We start from the raw sequence: 20,092 nt of genomic DNA, 5'->3' as shown, positions 1-20,092 counted from the left end.
AACCACAAATACAAACAATGTTAAAACGGACAAGGTCTCAGGCTGAATTTTGGTTTGAATGTGAAATCATTGAGCTTTTTAATAATCCAGGCTCTCAAATTAGTTGTAGATCCAAAGCCATCCAGGAAACAGCAGCAAGTCAAAGATAACAACCAGATAGCTGAGACACAAATAGACAGAAGGAAAATACAGAGAGGGGGAAGACAATGCTGGCCAGGGATGTTTGGACGAGAGAGAAAAGGGGGGCACAGGGCACCGGCATCCCTAAGTCGGTCCCAGGGGGATTCCCTCTCAGATAAATGGTGGAGAATGTGACCTAACGCCCAGGAAATGGTCATGTTTAATTTAACAAGCAGATGGCAGGGGCATCAGAAGTGTGTATGTGTGTTTGGGGGGGCGGGACGTGAAGCAACAAGCCTGCCTGGAGGATTCTCACAGCCTTCAGCCTCTCTACAACACAGAGAGCTTTCATGACAGAAAGTTCTTGCTTCATGTTCACGTAAACAACGTCAGACATAAAAACAATACCCACCAACCAAGAGATGCTTTTACAGTGCAGCTGTCAGTGGTGGCAGACAGAAATGAAAAATATGTGATTTATTTTCCATTGCCATGTTTATTTGACCATTATTTTATTTAAAATAATTTCATTACAGTTGTAGAATATGTCAACGTAATTGACATATATATATAAATACATATATATATATATAAATAGAGATTTAAGGGTTTTTAATAATATTCATGACTTTTTTTGTCTAATTTCTGGTCCCAATATGTTAGGATAATGGGTTTCCTGAGTTGGATAAACCCATAGAAATCCTATTGATTCTCTAAAATATATATTCATTATTAACAGATATGTAAAAAATAGGTCATGAAACACAATCAATGATATGATGGCCTGTTAACACAGATAACACAGTTAAGGCTATAATTACTAATGCTACTAGCAGATTTGGACTTAAAAAAATTTATTCAACCAAGAGCTTCTTTTATAGAAAGTGAAACTGTTATCTATAGGAAAGAACAATAAAGTAATATTAGTGTAGAAAAAAAGATTTGCTATCATTTGCATATTAGCAAAGTGCAAGTCAAAAAATATGCCTTTCTCAACAATAGATAGGAAAATCTTTATTGGTATTATAGCAGTCAAACCCTTCTTATAAAGGCCGACCAGCTTTGCCGACCAGCTTTTCACATATTTCTACTGGTACTTTATATTTGTTGGTGAGCTTTAAGGGCTTGGGTTTGGAAGGTCTTTTTGCCATCACACCTATTTTTTAATTTATTCTTTATCAAATTCAAGTCAGGACTCTCGCTGGCCCACTCCAAAACTTTAATTTAACTTCAAGTAATAAATCTTGAAGGTTAAATTGATACATCACTTCAAATACAAATCTTCCAGGTGTATGAACAATTTGGGGCTGACCTGCAACAGAACTAAATTAATAAGATTACCAATATCACTTTTTCCTAAATGGAGACCATAGTTCTGAAGCTTTAAAAGATTCAAAAATGTCACAGAGTCTTGTAATGACACGGCCTTTTGTATTTTTGTGAGTGGAGAAAAGTGATTGTGTGTCTTTCTTGCCTCAAGTAGTCCCTGCGACAGAGGATGAGGTTGGCTTTCGTGTACAGGGTGGAGCCCACCTCCCCCAGGCGGCAGTCGCAGCAGGCACATTTGAGACAGTCTTCGTGCCAGTATTTGTCCAAGGCCTTGAGCAGGTAGCGGTCTTTAATCTTGCGATTGCAGCCAGCACACCCCTTCTGCTTCCCTTTGGGCTGGACAGAGAGCATCGGCACACCTGTAGTGATAAGGAGACAAACAGCCACGCGTGATTTACGGCCCGGGAACACGAGTGACTTTTCGTGTTCTCTTCTTTTTTTTGATAAGCCAGCTGCTTCCCGAGGCGTCTAAGCCTGGTGTTCGCACATGGCCACGGCACACTGCCTACCTGCTTCATATGCATTAAAGAAAACACTCTTCCATGTAGATAGGCACCCAGGTCACATTGGACTACAACGCCTTGACTCACTTGTTCGGCTAAGAACACGCTGTAATACAAAAGTTACACGATCACTGGCTGTGGGCCATAGAGGAAGGGGGACGGATTTCTGTGAATAAAATACACAATGCCTGTTTAGCTTACTGTGGTATTTACAACAAGATGTGCAGTATGTTACTTACCTACCATTTCATCAAAACCCATTTCACTCAACTGTCCACGGCTGTAAAAGCTCCTCATGGGCTTTGTTTGGTATAGATTAACATTAACCTTTTAAAAAGCCTCTGACCACAAAAACGCTGCTACCAGACCCCAGTGAGATATGTTATGGCCTAAGTGCCTTTTAGCATACACTCACTCTGTGTTTCATAGAGGGACACACACACACAAACCCCAAACACACAATGCTCTCTCCTCTCTGTGCTCTGAGCATAACAGCCTTTCCTCCTTTTACACTTATCTGTACTCATGTGTCCGCAATGAGCGAGCCTAAGTTACCAAACTCGCAAATTGCCCTGCTGTCACGCAGGTCCCCTTTAAGTGCGCCTTTTAGCCTCCTAAAGGACAAATAAAGTCCATTTAATAACTGCACTAAACACTAATAGTCTATGTGAGGCTGACATTTGTGTTTGGACTAAAAGCCCCCCTCAGGCCACTGCTGGTACGGAGGCAGGGGTGCGTAGCTCCCCTCTGTAGCACTAACAGGTCTGCCACAGCTGAAAGCACAAGACAACAGCTCTTAAGACACTCTCTCACACACTGAGCTATTGATCCGTCTAAAAGAACACACAGTGGACGCCACTTGCAACTCTACTTTCAAAACACATTTGTCTCTCTCTACCAAAAAAACGGAAAAAAGGGCAGGACACCTGCGTGACGGGGGGTTAGGCTAACATTTTGTATGTTTGAGTGGGTACGGAGGCCTGGTTTATACGTCATACAAAGTTTATATAAAATGTTACTGACTTATTAGTCTGTGCAGGGCCAGATAAAAGTTTTTATTTGCATCTCTTTGGCAGGAAAGAAATGGCAACAGTGACGGCGTGTATTGTGCAGATAGACCTGCTATTTGCTTTGTTGAATGATAGAAACAACCTCGGCAGATACGAATGGACTGCCTCTCTCCTTGCTGTTTTTCCTCAGCTACGTTTATTGAGTTTGCTCTCTTTCAAAACGACCTTACACTGCTTTTCACAAAACGCTGTTAGGAATAGGAAAATCCCATTTCTGGCTAGCTTTTCTTACTCCTTCAAACTTACACATACACTTAAATTGACTCAGAAAATGCATTATTGGATGTAGATTTGCAGCTATTCTCTGTTCTTACATCAATTTTACAGGGAAAGCAAATTAATTAGGTACTTCCCTTTTCACGTAAGAAATGAATTACAATGCAGAGCTTGTTAGTCAAATTTATGGCACTGGTTGAAATGTTAGAAAGGAGTAGAGCAGTGTTGAGCTGTTCTATTTCTTTATCAGAAGTAGAAAGGAGAGGCTAATTGGTCCTGAGCTAGTGATGGGAGCCATCAATTAGTGTTCAGCCTGCCCTTCAGCTCCCCACCTGCCACCCCAAAACAGACCCCTTAAAGCTGCTGCGTTAGGATCACAAAACCTGCCATAAATACCAATGTTCAGCGTAAATGAAGCTAAAAAACCTTCAAATTCAAGCTACACTGGATAAGGGCGGACTCTCCTACCTGTATTTCATGGCTTGTTAGGGGAGCTCTCTGCAGGTATGCCAACAGCGCTCGCCTGTCAGGCTTCTACAGAACTAAAAACAGTCTTAATGAGGGAGAGCTTGTGTGTGTGTGTGTTTGATTCAGAGCTTGTGTTCAGCAAGAAGAAAAAAAACGAGTAGCTGCAATTCCCTCAAGGATCACAAAAATCTTTAATTTGCCTTTTATGACACCTAATTAGTTATTCTACTCAAAATCTTTGCTTTAAATAAGAGAACTAATTATATAAAAAGGTCGTTCCTGCACCTCCCGAGGAACAACTCCTAATTGGCTGAGACCACCGCCCCACCACACATTCCTTTAACATATCGTGTGTGTTTTACATCAAGTTTGAAAAGGACAAAGCTTAACCTATCCTGGAGTTACCGAGTGCCGCTCACAGCCACCGTTAGATGTTTAAAACCCTGCTCAGCATCATTAAAGTGACACTACAGTTTGTGTCTAATATGACCCAGGTTCTGTGTTTGCAGTTAGTCTGACATTTATTTCTACACACATACGTGCTGGGTTCTTTGCTCCGAAGTGTGGCAGAGATTTTTTTTTTTTTGCACACTGCCTGAAGAGCCATCGCTGGGAACAAACATAAGTTTTATGTCTTCCCTGAAAAACAGCCTCTGGAAAACAGGAGTGTAGCAAGCAGGAGCTAAAACCTACTAAACAAAAAGCAGTGACAGGAAAGAAAGTGATTGTGTAAAGTAAATGTCTTTTCAATTCCCTTAATGCCATGAGACATTTTCTTGCACCTGTCACCACTCTGGGCGCTCTGCGTAATGCTGAAGTAGAACAGAACCTCAAATTCTTGGCAACTCCCAAAAAGCAAAAAAAAACAACAAAACCAAGTTGCATTATGAAAGGAAGAAGCAGACGAAGAGGCAGCCTCCACTTAATCCATTCCATTTAACAGATACAAGTGCCACTGACCTTCCGGTGTCATTTGATGTCACCAAAAGCATGCCTCTCCACATCACAATTCGCTCCTCCAACACAGGGATGCATTTTACCCCTCAAAGTGGAGAGACAGCACTTGCTCTGCCAAATATCCTTCCTGAGGGGGGAATTTAATTTGCCATTAGTGCTGTGTGTAAAGCCCTGTCATCTCTCTCTTTCTTTAAGATTACATCTTCAAAGAATATGTACAGTTAGTTTTACTCAGCCCAAGCGGCCTGTCAGAGCATGTATTTTCATTATAGATAGCATCCGATTTCTCTTACCCTATTTACACTTCCATTTTTGCAGTTATCAGAAAAACCAAATCAGTCCAGTAGGCTTTTTGTATATATTGGAAGTTTTTAAGAGAAAATACACAGCATAGATCATTCAAGGAAATGTTTGGAAAATGAAAAAGAAATGCAGTTACTGCAGCGATATTGCACAAGTAAAGAGACTCAAAGCCACATTTTTGTGTCACCCTTGTAAGAATACTTGGCTAACAAGAATACTTGTTTAAAACAAGTACGTGTTTACTTACATGTTGCAATCATGTACACACAGGTTTCCCATGTAACCTGAGAGAACAATCAACTTCCTGTTGGTTGTTTAAGACTGGTTATTGATTCAACATCAGCTGCTGCATTGACAATAATCATCACATTGCTTGAGAAACTCTGCTGCTGTGCTTCAAAAGTTAAAGAAACATCAGAACCAATTAATCACCAACAGTTTATTCAATACACTGCAGGTTTTATGGGATTTATGAGTAATTTATGGTGTTTATCGGAACCCAATGTCCCTTTTGCCAATGCAACAAGTCATCTTGACCTTTAAAGGCAGAACAAAGAGTTACATCTGCTTCTGTGTCTCATTATGATTAGTTAAAAGCTCTGACTTCATGGTGTGACGCCCACTCTGCAGGTTCATTGGGAGGTAAAGGATCTTACGAAAACTGTTCAGCCCTCCTGACAAATTAGGAGGGAGGTGGAAGTTGGCCCTGGGTGGCCCTTTCTCTGAAGGACCCCTCATAATTTGCAACCCTCAGCTGCACTGAATGAGACAGGGTTAGCCACTATAGTGGTAAGCACAAAAACCTAGATCTGCAGGAAAATTGGCTTCTACCTCGCTTAATGATTGCATTTATCTGGAGCACTTGCACTTCTCATTATTGTCATCATTATCTTCATCAGTGTCAACTATTAATTGAAATAAGTGCTGCACAAAAGAAATCTTACAATACCTCTATAAACTGGAAACTCTATGAAAACCTAACCAACATTAGTCATTATAATGAGGAACTTTGTACAAGTTTTGAACAATAATTTAAACATTCAAATGTTTTCTATACAATATCTGTTTAGATACTGTTTAGATGAGTCTTCTCTTAACTGGCTCGAGGCAATAAAATATAACTTAAAAGACCAACACAAGGTGGTGGTAATGGACTAAGTTGCTTGTTATCTTTGTGGTTCTTCTTCTGGCCGTAACGGTCACTTCAAGTGAATGACAAGTTAGATGCATGAAGAGAACAGACACGTGGAAAAATAAGGAATTTGCTCCTAAGTTACACAATGTTGGGTAAATAAAAGTTTTCCTGTACTCCTAAATCATTTACTAATGGATAACATTAGCTCTGCTTAAGGTCAGAGTAATAATCAATGTTCATAAAGGCAATGCTTTTGTAAAATTCTAATACTTTTTGACTGAAAATCACCATGCCTCTGTATTTTGTTATGATTTAATTATAGAAATACACAGAGCAGGCTTATTCATGGCCTATTCCAATTTTCAGTTTCCTTTAAGGTCTGAACTGCCAACTCTGATTTTGATTTTTCATTAGGATTGTAAGGCGTTAAATAGGAAGAAAATGTTCATTCATATTGAGAGTAACTAAATCCAACTGAAAATTAAATAATTACAAGATTAACTTGATTTATTCATCAATGCTCATCCTACACTATCTAATTTTTATGAAATTCTGCAGAAAAAATGCATCCAGGTATATGCTTTTGGTTAACACATTAGTATACAAAATAGTAGTAGTTCTTAGTTTTGATTTAGTGAAAACTATTAGAGAAGCAAATGAAAAGTAAAAAAAACAAAAATCTGAATTTTGATCTACAAATAACCTATGATTAAAAAAATGTGACAAGCCATTCTATGGTACAACTGATTAAGGGATCCACATATTATTATATTATATAAAATTATAATATAATAATACTCAATGCTCTATAGAATGGTAAAAACATTCTCTGTTTTTGCTCTGCTACTATAACTCTAATCGGCCCTCATGAGATTACAGCCTTCAGGCGCCGATTTACTCGAGTCCTTTGTGTTTCAGCCACCACTGTAAGTGCTGTGGCCATGGCAATCCCAAATAAAATGTTGTCCCGGGGCCAAGGTGTCGGCCACTATGGTTAATAGAGATCTGATGCAGATGTCTCGCTATTGTATGTGGAAATCAGTTTCCAAAAGCTCTGCAATTCAACCAAAGACATGTTTTTCAGTCTGCAAGACAAAATACAAGACATCTGGTAATAATATCAGCTGGAATACACATGTCAACTGAAAGCAGCCTGATGAGAATGTTCTCTGTGATAAACAAAGACCACTGATTCGTGTTCCTGTCGTTAGCTGGAGCATATGGAAGGAGTAAAGGAAAAAGCTATGCATGAGCACAGAAAGAGACACATGCATACACTCTTCCCTTCAAATTAGGTAGTTTCTTACAAAAGCCCAAGTCAATATTACATTTCAAGCTGACTGTGTTCCCCTTATAATTTGTTGTAAGAGCCTTCTTTATTACTGTACAGCATGCTGCTTTTCCAGATGGTTGTGTATGAATGCTGGGGTCTGTGAGGTGATTTCTGAGACTGTATGCCCGCTATGATTATGACATAATTAACACCCACAGTAAGTGGGAGAGAAAGCAGACAGAAATGGTGCAGGGGGACTGTTCATTAACAAGATGCACTCTCTCAAACTTTGCAGCTTGCTGTGGCTAATAAGCCTCACTGAAACGAAGCCCAGCCGTCCCTTGCATTGACCCTGGCACCGGCCGGGATAAGGGAGGGTTTTGTCTCCTGGAATAATTGCTCTTTTCACATGTTACAAGTGTCCTGACCCCCACGGTCGGCAGCCACTTTCCCTACCATAATTACTCCTGATCCGCTCCAAATGAGTCAGCCGCATTAGGACTGCAATAACACTGGCCCGGCTTCAAGCGCGGCACGGGGAGTCTCAGCAGAGCGGCCCAGAACAGGACTGCCTTTTCTCCCAGCCCATGGTCATTTCCATCACGTCAGAGGTGCATTTCTTACACTTCAAGTCAGCATGAAGGCCCTGGGCTCTGTTTTTTTTCTTTCTGGGGCTTACAGACGGCATTGTTAGCTCCTGGTGCGCACTGCTCTCTGCGGTTTGGCTACAGACTTCATCCCAATTAACGGAAAACTTCATTAGGGTGTTTTTCCACACTTTTCAGCCCCCTATTATTTTTAATTTATTCACTTGGGGTTAATTAAAAGAAATGTATCACAGAGATATGCAACAGCTTTCTAATTAAATTCATTGCTCCTGTTTTTTTAAGACATGAAACTGGCAGAGATTCCAAATTATTACAGAAGGCAACGTGTTCCAGCACTTGGTTGCTCGGTAGTAGGTTACAGTGGGAGCTCTGCAAGGTAAGCTGTCAACAGCGAAGCCTGAGTTAAAAGGAGCGAGATGGGGCAAAGAAAACGAGGTAATAAGATGAATGAGGAGGAGGAGACGGGACACAAAACATTTGTGATTTTTATCATGCAGTTTTACCACGAATAAACCCATGAGAGCTCTTACAGCAAAGAAAGATTGTCAGAGTGCTGGCAGAGCAAAAGGAAGATTTGTTCCAGCCAATCATCAGTGGAGGTGCTTCAGGGCTTTCATTCTTGTTAATGCACGGTATCTACATAAAAAACTGTGATTTTTGCCATTATTTTGGTCAACATCATCATTTACCAGGAAAAAAATGCTAAAATAAATTTTTATCCTTAACTCCCTGTCAGAATTTAAAAAAATAATAATTTCATTTATTCTGAAACCACTTATTCTGCTTTGCCTTTGTAAACTTTTCTTGAGGGGAGAGGTAATCACATCTGCCACCCTCTGAATCCCACGAGAAAATAAAAAAATAAATCTAAAACCATTAGACCTGTCACAGCCACTTTCCTGCCGTCCAGAACAAAATGCACCAACACTTTTTACTCCACATTAAAAATGCATTGAGAAAGGAATAAATGCAGCCCCTCTAAAAGTTTGTCACTCATGAGGTCAGGAAGTGATGTACAAAATCCTTCCCACTCCCCAGCAATTACCACACACTTATTATTTCAAAGGATATGCCAGGAGACAGGTGTGCCATTCAGGGTCCTCAGCATGTTGGAAAATGGAGGGGAAGGAAGAACACCATACTGTGACGCACTGTGTGAGCTTCTTTAATCGTGAATAATGCAAATTCCCCACAGGGGGCAGTTATTTGGCAGAGCGTCATTCAAGCATCCCACTCCCACAGCTGATGGGGTAAATAATAAGGGTGGCTGGGTGGGTGCACAGTTAGACAGAAGGGCCTTTATGAAGAATCTATGTTATGCTCTGTTTCCTGTTGTTCCACTAAGTCAAAGAAATGCCATTCATGGCATTCAAAATGCAATTACGATCATGGTTTTATATCTTTAATTACAAGAAATGATTCTACTTTTTCCCCCTCTTGGAGTAATTCTTGTTATGGGTCAAACTCTAACGGTAATTCAGCCATAAAAATCTGGTGTAATGAATTGGAATAAAATGAAAAGTAGAGAGAACAGGATGGAGGAAGAGCAGCTGAATGTCCATGAAACAAGTTTAAAGTTCACATTAAGTTCACTGGGAATGTGTGCGGATGGCATCACCCACTCAAATTATTAGCAACAAACACCCCACTTAATCGCTGATGAAATCTTCAACTTCAATGATCGCAACCTCATCTATTAGACCTCAGGGACATTGAGAAACCTGGTTTAAACACAGGTTTTAATTAGCTATTTAAGATTTTATTTACTGAAGGTCATGCTAGGAGAGGTTATTCCACTGCAATTTGGATCTTATTTATGAAAAGTGACCCCGGGCTTTTCTATTTACCACCCAGATAACTGATAAGACCTCAAGAATCTCTTCGTCTTGCTTTTAATTCTTGTGGTTGAAAGAGTGAAATAGCTTAAAGGAGATTTTAATTTGCTGTTTATGGTGTACATGAATTAATTAATTAGATTTTTAATTACAAATGATCAAGTGAGGATAAAAATACAACTTATACATCTCTTGCTTATGGCTAAGTGTAATTACACTGACCTACATCTCAAGCTGCTCAGGTAAGGATAAGTAAAGATGACTATATTAAATAGTACGCCAGGATAATTAAATTGGTTTTAAAAGAAAAGTACTTATTTGACCTGCAGGAAAATTGAGCACAGCATTACTCATTTGTCCAGAGTGAGATTGTGACACTTTCAGTCTCACTAGCAACCCCTGGAGGTTGTCAGCTCCTGATGCACACTAAAACAAAGTGCTGCTGCTCAGCTAACACTGTCATACTGTGAGATATTTACCATCACAACAGACATAGAAGCAAACAGAACGCAAGGATGGGGGCTTTTGAAAACACAATAGTTGCACAGGGAAGGGTTTCTGAAAGCAGATTCTGAACACGACAGAACAAAATTTATTCTCTGTCAAAGTTTCTAAAGACTCTACAGACATTTAACTTTGTTTATCTGCAGGTGACACTTCATTAGTCCACAGTTACGTATGTCAGTCAAACTAGTGACCACCTGCATGTAATTTACTGGTGCATAAATGTTTATTGAGCTTGTTCTGACTATTCTTTTGTTTGACTGAACATTGAACCAAAGATTAGTTGAACTCAGGGGTGTAATGCGATTTGATGAATGAGATGCTTAAAGGCCAAGATAATTCTCATTAATGTGAAGTTATACCAAGCAATTATTATCAACCCCAGATATGAATATGAGGGATTTAACCCTGACACCCTGTAACTATGTTTGAGACTCTTATTTGAAAGTTAGACAAGAAGTAGTTCTTGAAGCAGTCAACTAATAAAGTGGCAGATTAAACAAGTTGACAACATTGGATTACCTAAGCACTTAGAAGCACCAACTAATTTTGAATAGCGAGTTCAAAATGGTAACATTTTGAACAGTGAATGATTCGTCAACACAGTCAGAGCATAGCAACTGGCTAACTGTTAGCAGTTCATCACAACAAAGCTGACATCGCCTTCCTCTAGAGCAGCGGTTTCCAAAGTCAGTCCTTAAGGCTTGGTCTCCTGAATGGCTTTGGTCTCTCCCTGGTTCACCAACCCCTGAATCAAATGATAGTTCATTAGCAAGCCTTTGAATAAGTTTAAAATCAGATCTGATGGAGCAGACACACTTCTAAAACTGACAGGACAGCAGCCCTCAAGGACTGGAGCTGCATGCAGGGGCTGATGCTCTGTTTTTATGGTTTCTAGGATGTATTTATTCACCTCTGTTTCAACATGTTGTGTATGTAGTGGCTATGCAACAGAAGTCTACTTTAGCCATGTTCTACTACTATTAATATTGTTTATATTTTGTATAAATTTTAAACATGCATTTACTGCTGCTTGATTCACCTTCGAGTTTGTTGGCCAGCTAGGTAAAGCTAGCTAAAAATCACTTACCAGCCACATCTTCTCTCAGTTCTGAACCCATGCTTGCTAAGAAAATAAACAGTTTTAATTCAAACCTGCACACTGTCAGAAGGTTCAGGAGGTTGACATATTCAGCTGTGAGAAATTTAAAACTAACTTTTTAATAAAGCTTGTGACCAAAATGTATTATGGGAAATCCAACAATGTGTAAAGAGAATTGCATATCGGCAGTGTCGTATTGCAATGCACCTTTTGTTGTGCATCTAATGATGGCCATATTGGATGGGTCACGCTGAAGTGTGCCAAAACAAGACAGATTGCAATTCTCTGAATTTAAGCCGGAATAATTTATTTATGCCAGTGGGTGGCATAGTGTACCTTAAGAAACTTAAACAAATTACAACTGCAAAAAAAATCATACTTTGAAATATTCAGTATGTCAAATCTTAAGAAAAATCTAATTAGTGGCCTGAAAGGCCTTCTTTAAATGATCAATTACTGAATGTATCATCAGAATAGCTAATCTTATTGGAGGAATTGATTGTCAGGAAAAAAAAAATGTGTTATTGATTTTGGGCCGGTCGTATACCTCTGGATATTAGTCAATCCGATATGGGACGCGGTATGAAATGGCATTAAGATTTGTGTTCTTTTCAAGAGAATATTACTGGTTTGAAAAGTCAGTTTCATAGAAAAACAAATGGGCGATGGCAAATAACTTTAAGGTGAAAAAGTAAGAGTAGCTATGGATAAAATGATAACTGTTTGTTTTTTAATAATTAATACAGTTAGTTTTGTATTGGTTAACTTCCTGTTATTATTTTGATTTCTTGTTGTTGGCTTTAGCAATCAAGATGTAGGACTACAACACAAACAATTTTTTTGTAACTATAAAATTAATAAGTAGTTTATAAAACGTCATGTCATTGAAACATTTAACAATATCTCAGTGTCATATTTTACGAGAGTAGAGTGCTATAACTCAGCCATATGTCTAATTCAGCCAAAATACTTCAACAAAAACCTGGATACTAACAGGTTGTCTGGTTCTCTGTTACTGTTTCACAAATCTTTTCGGCAGCGAAGAGAACGCCTACTCAAACATGCCAGCCTAAATGTTGGCGGTACTTGAATTCTTATAGTGTGTCATAAGTCAACACCTAGGCTTTTGTTGGAATAATTATGTTATCAAAGGCTTATAATATGTTTGTCACAACAGGCCTGCTTTTGTAAAAATATCCATTGCTGGATTTCAAAACATATTGTTTTCTGATGATCGACATTCACTTCCTACCATTTCCCTCAAAACAGAAATTTATAGGTGCCTTTAAAGGTGTCATACCTGGTATTTGTGAATCTGTAACATGTCAGTTCAAGTTTTCAGACTGTATAAACTCCACAATTGTTTTCTTGGCCATTGTTTAAAAAGCAAATCAATACTATACACAAAATCACTGAAGAAGATAGACTGGTTTTTTTGAGACCCATCAGGGCAAAGAAGATTTAGGATCCAGTTTAGATATGAATTATGCTCTTATAGCACCATTTGAGAAACATGTCTCAGCTACTGATGAATCATTGCTGATTAAAGTGTAGTTTAAGAATCAGCTCAACGTATCACCTCAGTAACTTTGCAACAGGTCATCTCTCTTTCTCATGCTTTCTTTTTCTTCGCCTGTGATGACAGAAAAAAAAAATCTCTCACGGAGTGAAGAGTAACCTTAACAGAGTAGATCATAACTCCCAGTCAGAGCAGAAGGCAGTCAATAAATAACTTAACAGCGTGTAACAAAAAGATGGAGAAATGTTGAAGGAGATGTGTACATGTATATTTGTAGAAGCATCACTCTGTGTATTCTACTTTTTTTTAACACTCTGACAAGAGTGTTGTCAAACATAACTCATGCGTCAGCTTTACAGTGACAGGTAGCTGTCAGACCTTCTTCCAATGGATTCTAGCAGAGCAGTAACTAACTATATATAAACATTTGTTTACGCCTGTCAGAATGTAATGTGACCAATACTCTTTACTTCTCAAGATTTCTACTACTTACACGTTCTTTCACTCAATACCCAAACTTCCTCTATATTTAAAAATATCCTTCGGAGTGAATAAAAACAGTAGGCCAGATTATAGTAGGATCCAACAGCGATGATCTGCTCCCCGCCACCTGTGTTGCAGCCACACATCTTGTTGCTGGGAATCTGTATATTATAACATGACCAGCATGTGGCTTCTGGCAGTAATAAAAGAGATGCTCTTGCAGCTCAAGAATGCATAATTGAGTTTGTGCAGAGCGCTGATGAGTGCGGCCATTTACATCCAAGGCAGGTGGGTGCGCACACTAAAACGTGTCTCTCAAGTCTCAATTCGGTCCCTTTGAATTCCACTTTAGATCACGGAAATGATACGGATCTGCCGCACTCGTAAAATGTGAAACGATCAGGGCTGATAGGGATCTAGAGGTTTAGTAGTGACGAGATGAAATTGTCTCTAGTGAGAATTCTGCAATTGTGAGATATCAGACTCAGATTAGATTAAATTAAACACTCAGGGCTGAAAATGGTATTAATGTGGTTTTGCAGGACATTTTTCTCCTGAGCTTAGCTAGAATGAACAGCCGAAGCAGCTTTAGGGTGACCTGACAAGTGCATTGGTAGTAGTCAATCCATTGCATGTATTGCTATCAAATATGTAGATTTAGCTAAATGTAATGCAATGGATATAAGAGATCTGCACAGATTAAATTTAGAACTATTTTTAAAAAATCTATGTTACTCTAAAATTACAGTAGAGCATATTGACATTGTTGCCTTTAAAACGAAACCCCCCCAAAAACAAATAAATAAATATAGCTCCTGACTTTAAAAAAAATCAAACAAAGCTGTGTGTTTTTAATACTGTTCAAGGCCTACAGCAGAAAAATGAGACGTAATTTCACTGTTTGAAATGGGCAAGTTTAATTTTGAAGCCCGAGCGAACCAATAAGCTGAGAAAATGGCAAATAGAAAAGAGCAAATTGCATTCCTCTGTAAGAAAAAAAGTGAAAAAAGACTTAAGGAACATATAAAAGTAATCTCCAGCTGGAAATTAGAAATCAACCCTCAGAAACTGAATAACAGAAAAGAAATATTACTGTCCACTTTCTAAATCAATATAACATCGCTATGAGACAGTATTGCCATGGCAACACTGGTAAAGAATGAAGCAATTCTTATTATTTCAAAATAAATATCGGAGCCTGAAGCCCGACTTTTATTACAGCGGCCGACAGATTGCCAAGCCTGTATTCAGCTGAAGCATTGCTTTTCAATCACATGTGTTATGAATGTAGAAATTCCAGTGGACAGGATGATAACGGGATCTTAAATTAACCCACAAAGGTGACCAGAAACTTATCAGCAGCTGGAGGATTTTCCTTTTTGCTCCCTTCTCTAAGGGGAAATAAACTGTGGTTCTGTTAATATTCAGCAAAAATACGCCTTCAGCGTGCACACACTTTCTTCTCATAGTTAAAAGAGAAAATGGCTGAGTTGCTTTTTTTTTCTCCTTTCAAATTAGAGGCAAATTGGAGCCTGATATCACAGGGTGAAGTAAAATGTTGACACAGAATATTTTGGTACATGTGTTGCTATTCATTATCGACTATGGCCTGCATATTAGGTCATTTCAAAGAACAGTGCCTGTTTTCCTTCTACAGTCATCCGTAGTGCTCTCAGTTCCAGAATTGTTTAAATTATAAGTTCATACTTTAATTACCCTTTAAAAGAGTAAGTAATTTGCAGTTTGCATGCAATGGCTGTCATAAACGACATTCAAAATGTCAAAAACTTCCCTAGCTTACGAAACGGCACATTGGCTCTATGTAAGTTAATGTGGAACTGATGCATGTCTGCAGTTTTCAGTTCTTGTACTGAGATCTATTTTTCTTGGCCAGCAATAAACTATCAACCCAATTTCCTCTAAAAATGTCCCACAAAGTTGAATTTCTTGTAATAGCTTCTGCAGCTCAAATTGTTGCAGATTTTGCTAAGTTCAAAACCAGACAAGCAGCGTTAATACACTGAAGCTGCCTAAAATCGCAGTTTTGAATACACCAGTAGAATACCCGGTGAGCTCTCTCCTGGAAAATACTGAAACCGGAATTGAAAAGTTATTTGTGTAAACACAAACCGGTGTATGAGAAAATCAATCAAGAGGCACGGAGCCATCGCACACCTGTGTGGCCACCCAAAAACACCAACTCACGCCTTCCTCGCTGCACATGTGTATTTGTGCAGGCACTTAGAGGATACATTAGACAAGAAGGTTGAATTGACAACCCTATAACTTTAGAGTCAATAAACGCTAAGAGGGCACCACAGTGAAAGAGACCAGGGCCAACCTGCTGTGTTGACAACCTGGCCAAAAAAAGAAAATATGCTCAAGCCGTGGGTTGCACCCAGCAAATAAAGGGTGAAGCTTTTAGGCAATGAGCAGCAGGTGATCTCAGCTTTTCTGCAAGTCCTAATGCTCCTAAAAGCCTCTCTCCCTGCTTCTGTAATTGGGCATCAGTAGTTAATGTAGTATTGACTGCATTACATGCTCCTGTGCATCCTTTCCCCACTAATGCCATTTGCATCACCTTGTACATTTACCATATTGCTTAGCCAATAACTGCTAAAAGCAATCCGAATCGTGAATCATATGGGGAACTTTTAGCAAGATGGACATCCGAAGAAGGGGCCAATTTACAGTTGAGTTAATTTGAGTACATTAGCACAACATAGCCTGAGCCAGACAGACCAATTTATGTCTGCACCGCAATCCTTTTATTGGTTCTCAGATGTGTAAGTGTAAGGATGAAGCGCTAAGACAAATGAAATATCCATTTTCAATCATAAATAATGTGTTCCAAATGCACCCACTACTTTCATATGAGGCGGATAAACTTCAGTGTGCAGCAGAAATATACTGAGATGTGGTATATGGTCCATGAAGGCTGTCACTGTGTATACCAGCAGGTGGTCCATATTCACTCAATCCCTCTAAAGAGGTGCAGAATAAAGAGAGTCCCCCCCCCCCCCTTTCAGAACACATAAAAACCTTCAGTGAGGCTGCTGTGGATATCATGCTGAATAAATGAAAGTGCATCTGAGCATTTCATCCAAAATGGGACGTCATTAGAGGCAAGTTTGATTCAAATTAAAATTAATTAGACTGCCTCACCCATTAACCTGAATACATTGAAATAGATAAGTAATGCAAGAAGGCCTATTTCGATGGGAAGTGAGCGAACGTTGCACGGCGCTATCCATAATTTGCAATCAAGTTAAAAGCACTCCGCTGTCATCTCCCATCCCGTGTGATGTCAAAGGCTGCCTCGCCAACTTCACAGACGCAAAAAGCACTTAGAGAGAGGAGCAAAGAGGAGAGGAGAGTGTGTGGAGTGGTGTATACTGCCCTAAAAAGACGTAACACAACAAATGTGGTCTGAAATAAACACGCAACTCTTCCAAACTGAGCGGCAGTTTCGAGGTGGCAGTGTATTTGTGGAACTTTCGTGGAGAAATGTTTCCCTGCCAAGCAAATAAAAGACCGGAGCCCGTCGTGATTGAATGAGGTCGAGACCCGGGGAGACTTCAAACGTGTAAAAATGTCAGTAGTTTCCCCGGGTTATTATTATTGCGTCCTGCTGCTGAGGATGTTACTCACCCTCCTCCTTGTCCAACACCATCGTCCTGAGGAACGAGGAGTCCTTCCCCGGGCGATCCGTCCTCGGCTCCAGCAGGCTGCACCGCTCCGTCTGCTCACCGCTTCTCCTGGAAATGGCTTTGAAACGCGCGGCTGACTCTACTAGACTACGCCTCGCTAAACCAAAAAAAGGGGGTAGAAAAAAAGGAGCGAGAAAACCTGGAAAGACGGATCGCTTTCTGCACCTCCTATCAATAATAATTCACGCACGGAATGCGGCGATAAACACGACGAGAACCCCCTTTTCGGGCTGAACTGTAATGCAAATAAACGCCGCTTCGGTTGCCCTTGATAAATTCCATGCGAAGGTAAAAAATGGCAAAAAAAAAAAAAAAAAAAAACCAAAAACAACGAAAAGCGAGATAAATTTAGAGTATATCTGCGTAAAAGAGTGCACACACACGGACGTATCACACGCTCGGACTGAGAACCAGCTGAGCTCTCTCCTCTCGGTGTTAATGCTCTCCTTTTCGTCTTCTCATTTGCTCCGAAACAGCAACTATATATTCAAACAAATCCAATTGCGAATCTGACAACTGCTAAAAGCAAACTCGCGCCGCCTCTCTCCCAGTTTGTGTGCCGCGCTCTCGCCTCTCTGCCGCTGAATAAATGCGCGCAGTTTCCAGAGACCCTCGGATTCCCCTGTTAATTAAATCAATTCATTATGCTCAGATCTGATTAGCAGCCCTTCCCCCCCTCTTTGAATCAATTATTCAATACACAAACATAATTGCTTGTGCCAGAGGTGTCTAAGTATTAGCTTATTTAACTCCAAGGACACTAATTACCCCTAGGGCAAGGGAACTTTTCTCATTAATTCTGACAAAACACAAAAGCACAGCTAAGGGAAAGTGAGTGCGTGCACGGGCGCGCGCATGCCTGCCAGTCTGAATGCGCGTGACGGATAAAGAAAGAAAGAGAGCGAGAGGGAGAGCACGCGCACGTGCACGTGGAGGGGTTGTGTTAATGTGTGCGTAAGTGTCGGCAGAGAGGGAGAGTGATGCTGCTCCATCCTGGTAGACTTTGAGTCAACACAAAATGCGCTTATTGTTTTCCTCTCCGACTTCTACTTTCCTCCGCAGATTTGAAACCGTCTAATTGCGGTCTGTTTAGCCGCTAATTAGCGTCCAGACGCACTTATCATACATACATCATACACGCAGCCGTTTCAAAGCAAGGCGAGCACAACAGATGGGCCGCGTTTTTGATTAGTGGCTAGATAGAAGGGCTCAGTTTCGAATCTGGTAATATAATTGTTGCCCGTTATTGCCAAGATGAAAGTGTTGCTGTTTCGTGGCGGAGCCTTAAATAGCACCACTTTCACTTGCCCTGCGGAGACTGTTAACCAATTAAGGGTGAGATCCAACAAAGATTAGCCATTTAGGAGAGTGGAGCGGAGTGGAGCTACAATAACGCTGGTTTGTCAGCGGCCAGCAGGCTGTCTGTGGTGTGAGCCTGCTCAGTCTGTCCTTGCCTTCTGTCACGTTTTGCACCAGTTATTCCATTGTTTCAGTACTAGATCTCTACAAGTGAATGTTTCTGCCATGTGTACAGTGATTTACCTTCTTACCGAGTTCTTGTATCCTCTTCTTTTGTTTCTCAAGTTTATCAGATAATGAAATATCTGGGCAAAGAGCCCTGTGATGGTGAGCTGTCCAGAGTGTACCCGTCTCTTGTCGAAAGACCGCTGGAGATACGCACCAGATCCAAACCAACTTATGTTGATGTGAAAAAGTAATTATCCCCTAAGCTTAACAACTGATTGCACCACCCTTGATGGCAACAACTGCCATCAAGCATTTGAAATAACCACAAATGTGTCTACATTTGATGCTTTTTGAGCATGAACTACATATCAGTTAGATTTAAGTTAAAACTTTGAAGTCAATCTTGAAACTTCACTTTGTTTTACTGAGTCAATCATGGATGGAGCTGCAAATGTACTTCACATCACTGGCCTACTTCATAACCAGGTGTGTTTGAGCATCACACTACCACCATGACACTTGACTCTAACTATGATGTTGTTTCTCTTGAATGTTTTAGTAGAACCTTCAAAAATAATTATAGAATTACCCAATTAGTCTACACAATGTTTTTGTTAAGGTTTGGTCAATCATCAAAATGTTTTTTGCAAATCTGAGAAGGGCTTTTGTACTATTGAACAGCACTGTTTTGTTCTTGAAACTCATCCTTTAATGCCATTAATGCTTTTTTTTTTTTTATAAACACTCATGTCATCACATTCATGCCAAAACAAATCATTTAATTCCACCAAAAACAATTGTTGCAAGACATTTTCGTTTCTTCTGGAAGCTCTAAAAGTGTTGCTTTAGTTATGGGCAGCTAATTTAAGTTTTCAAGTAAAATAATATATCTCTAACCAATATCAATTTCATAAAGCTGGTGCGAATGGTCACATGACCAGACTTCTTTACTTCCTGCCTGCTCTTCTGGAGGTAAATGTCTGTCTCAAACTTGTACAAGAGAAAGTCAGTAAAATATGTAAATATAGCACAAATATGTTGTGACAGTGTTCCTTAAATGACTTTCTACTTGTATATAATGAGATTTTTATCCCTGCATGGATCTTTTAATCATAAGAAGAGTAAATATGGCAACAATTGTTGCTGCTAGCACACTACATAAACAGCGCTATGCTAGGTGTCAAAGGTTTGGCTGATTATTTTGCCTGTCTTGTTTCGTCAACACTGCTTAAAACTACCAGATGTTTTAAATTTCCAAAGAACCTCAAAATGAGATGTTCTACATTTCCCACTGTTGAAAAATATTGTTCTAATCTGTAAATAATGACATGTGCAATTTTTCGCACCAACGTGTTCTCACTCTCAATCTCAAGCAATTGTGTTAAAAGTACGCTATCTTTGTCATTCTCCACCTCCTCCTCTTCTTCTTAGACAAAGTCCCGTGCTTGTTATCAACTGAAACTCTGGCCAACCACATCAGAAGAGTTACT

At 39.7% G+C, this 20,092-nt stretch overlaps 1 protein-coding gene across 1 annotated transcript in view; it reads right to left on the bottom strand.

Moving 5' to 3' along the window:
- The window catches only part of LOC102232113 (rhombotin-1), a 29,658-nt gene extending 11,764 nt beyond the window's left edge, over window positions 1-17,894 (bottom strand). Inside the window, exons 1-2 of the mRNA XM_005805570.3 lie at window positions 17,077-17,894; window positions 1,595-1,808 (exon numbers count right to left, since the gene is read on the bottom strand). Coding sequence (XP_005805627.1) covers window positions 1,595-1,808; window positions 17,077-17,098 — 236 coding nt within the window. The 5' untranslated portion in view covers window positions 17,099-17,894. The remainder of the gene's footprint in view (window positions 1-1,594; window positions 1,809-17,076) is intronic.
- Between the last annotated feature and the right edge of the window lie 2,198 nt (window positions 17,895-20,092).

The sequence above is a fragment of the Xiphophorus maculatus genome, chromosome 4 (assembly GCF_002775205.1).
Source record: "Xiphophorus maculatus strain JP 163 A chromosome 4, X_maculatus-5.0-male, whole genome shotgun sequence".
In the NCBI taxonomy this organism is placed as follows: Eukaryota; Metazoa; Chordata; class Actinopteri; order Cyprinodontiformes; family Poeciliidae; genus Xiphophorus; species Xiphophorus maculatus.
The sequence above is the reverse complement of the archived record's forward strand: the minus strand, read 5'-3'. Positions and strand labels throughout refer to the sequence as shown.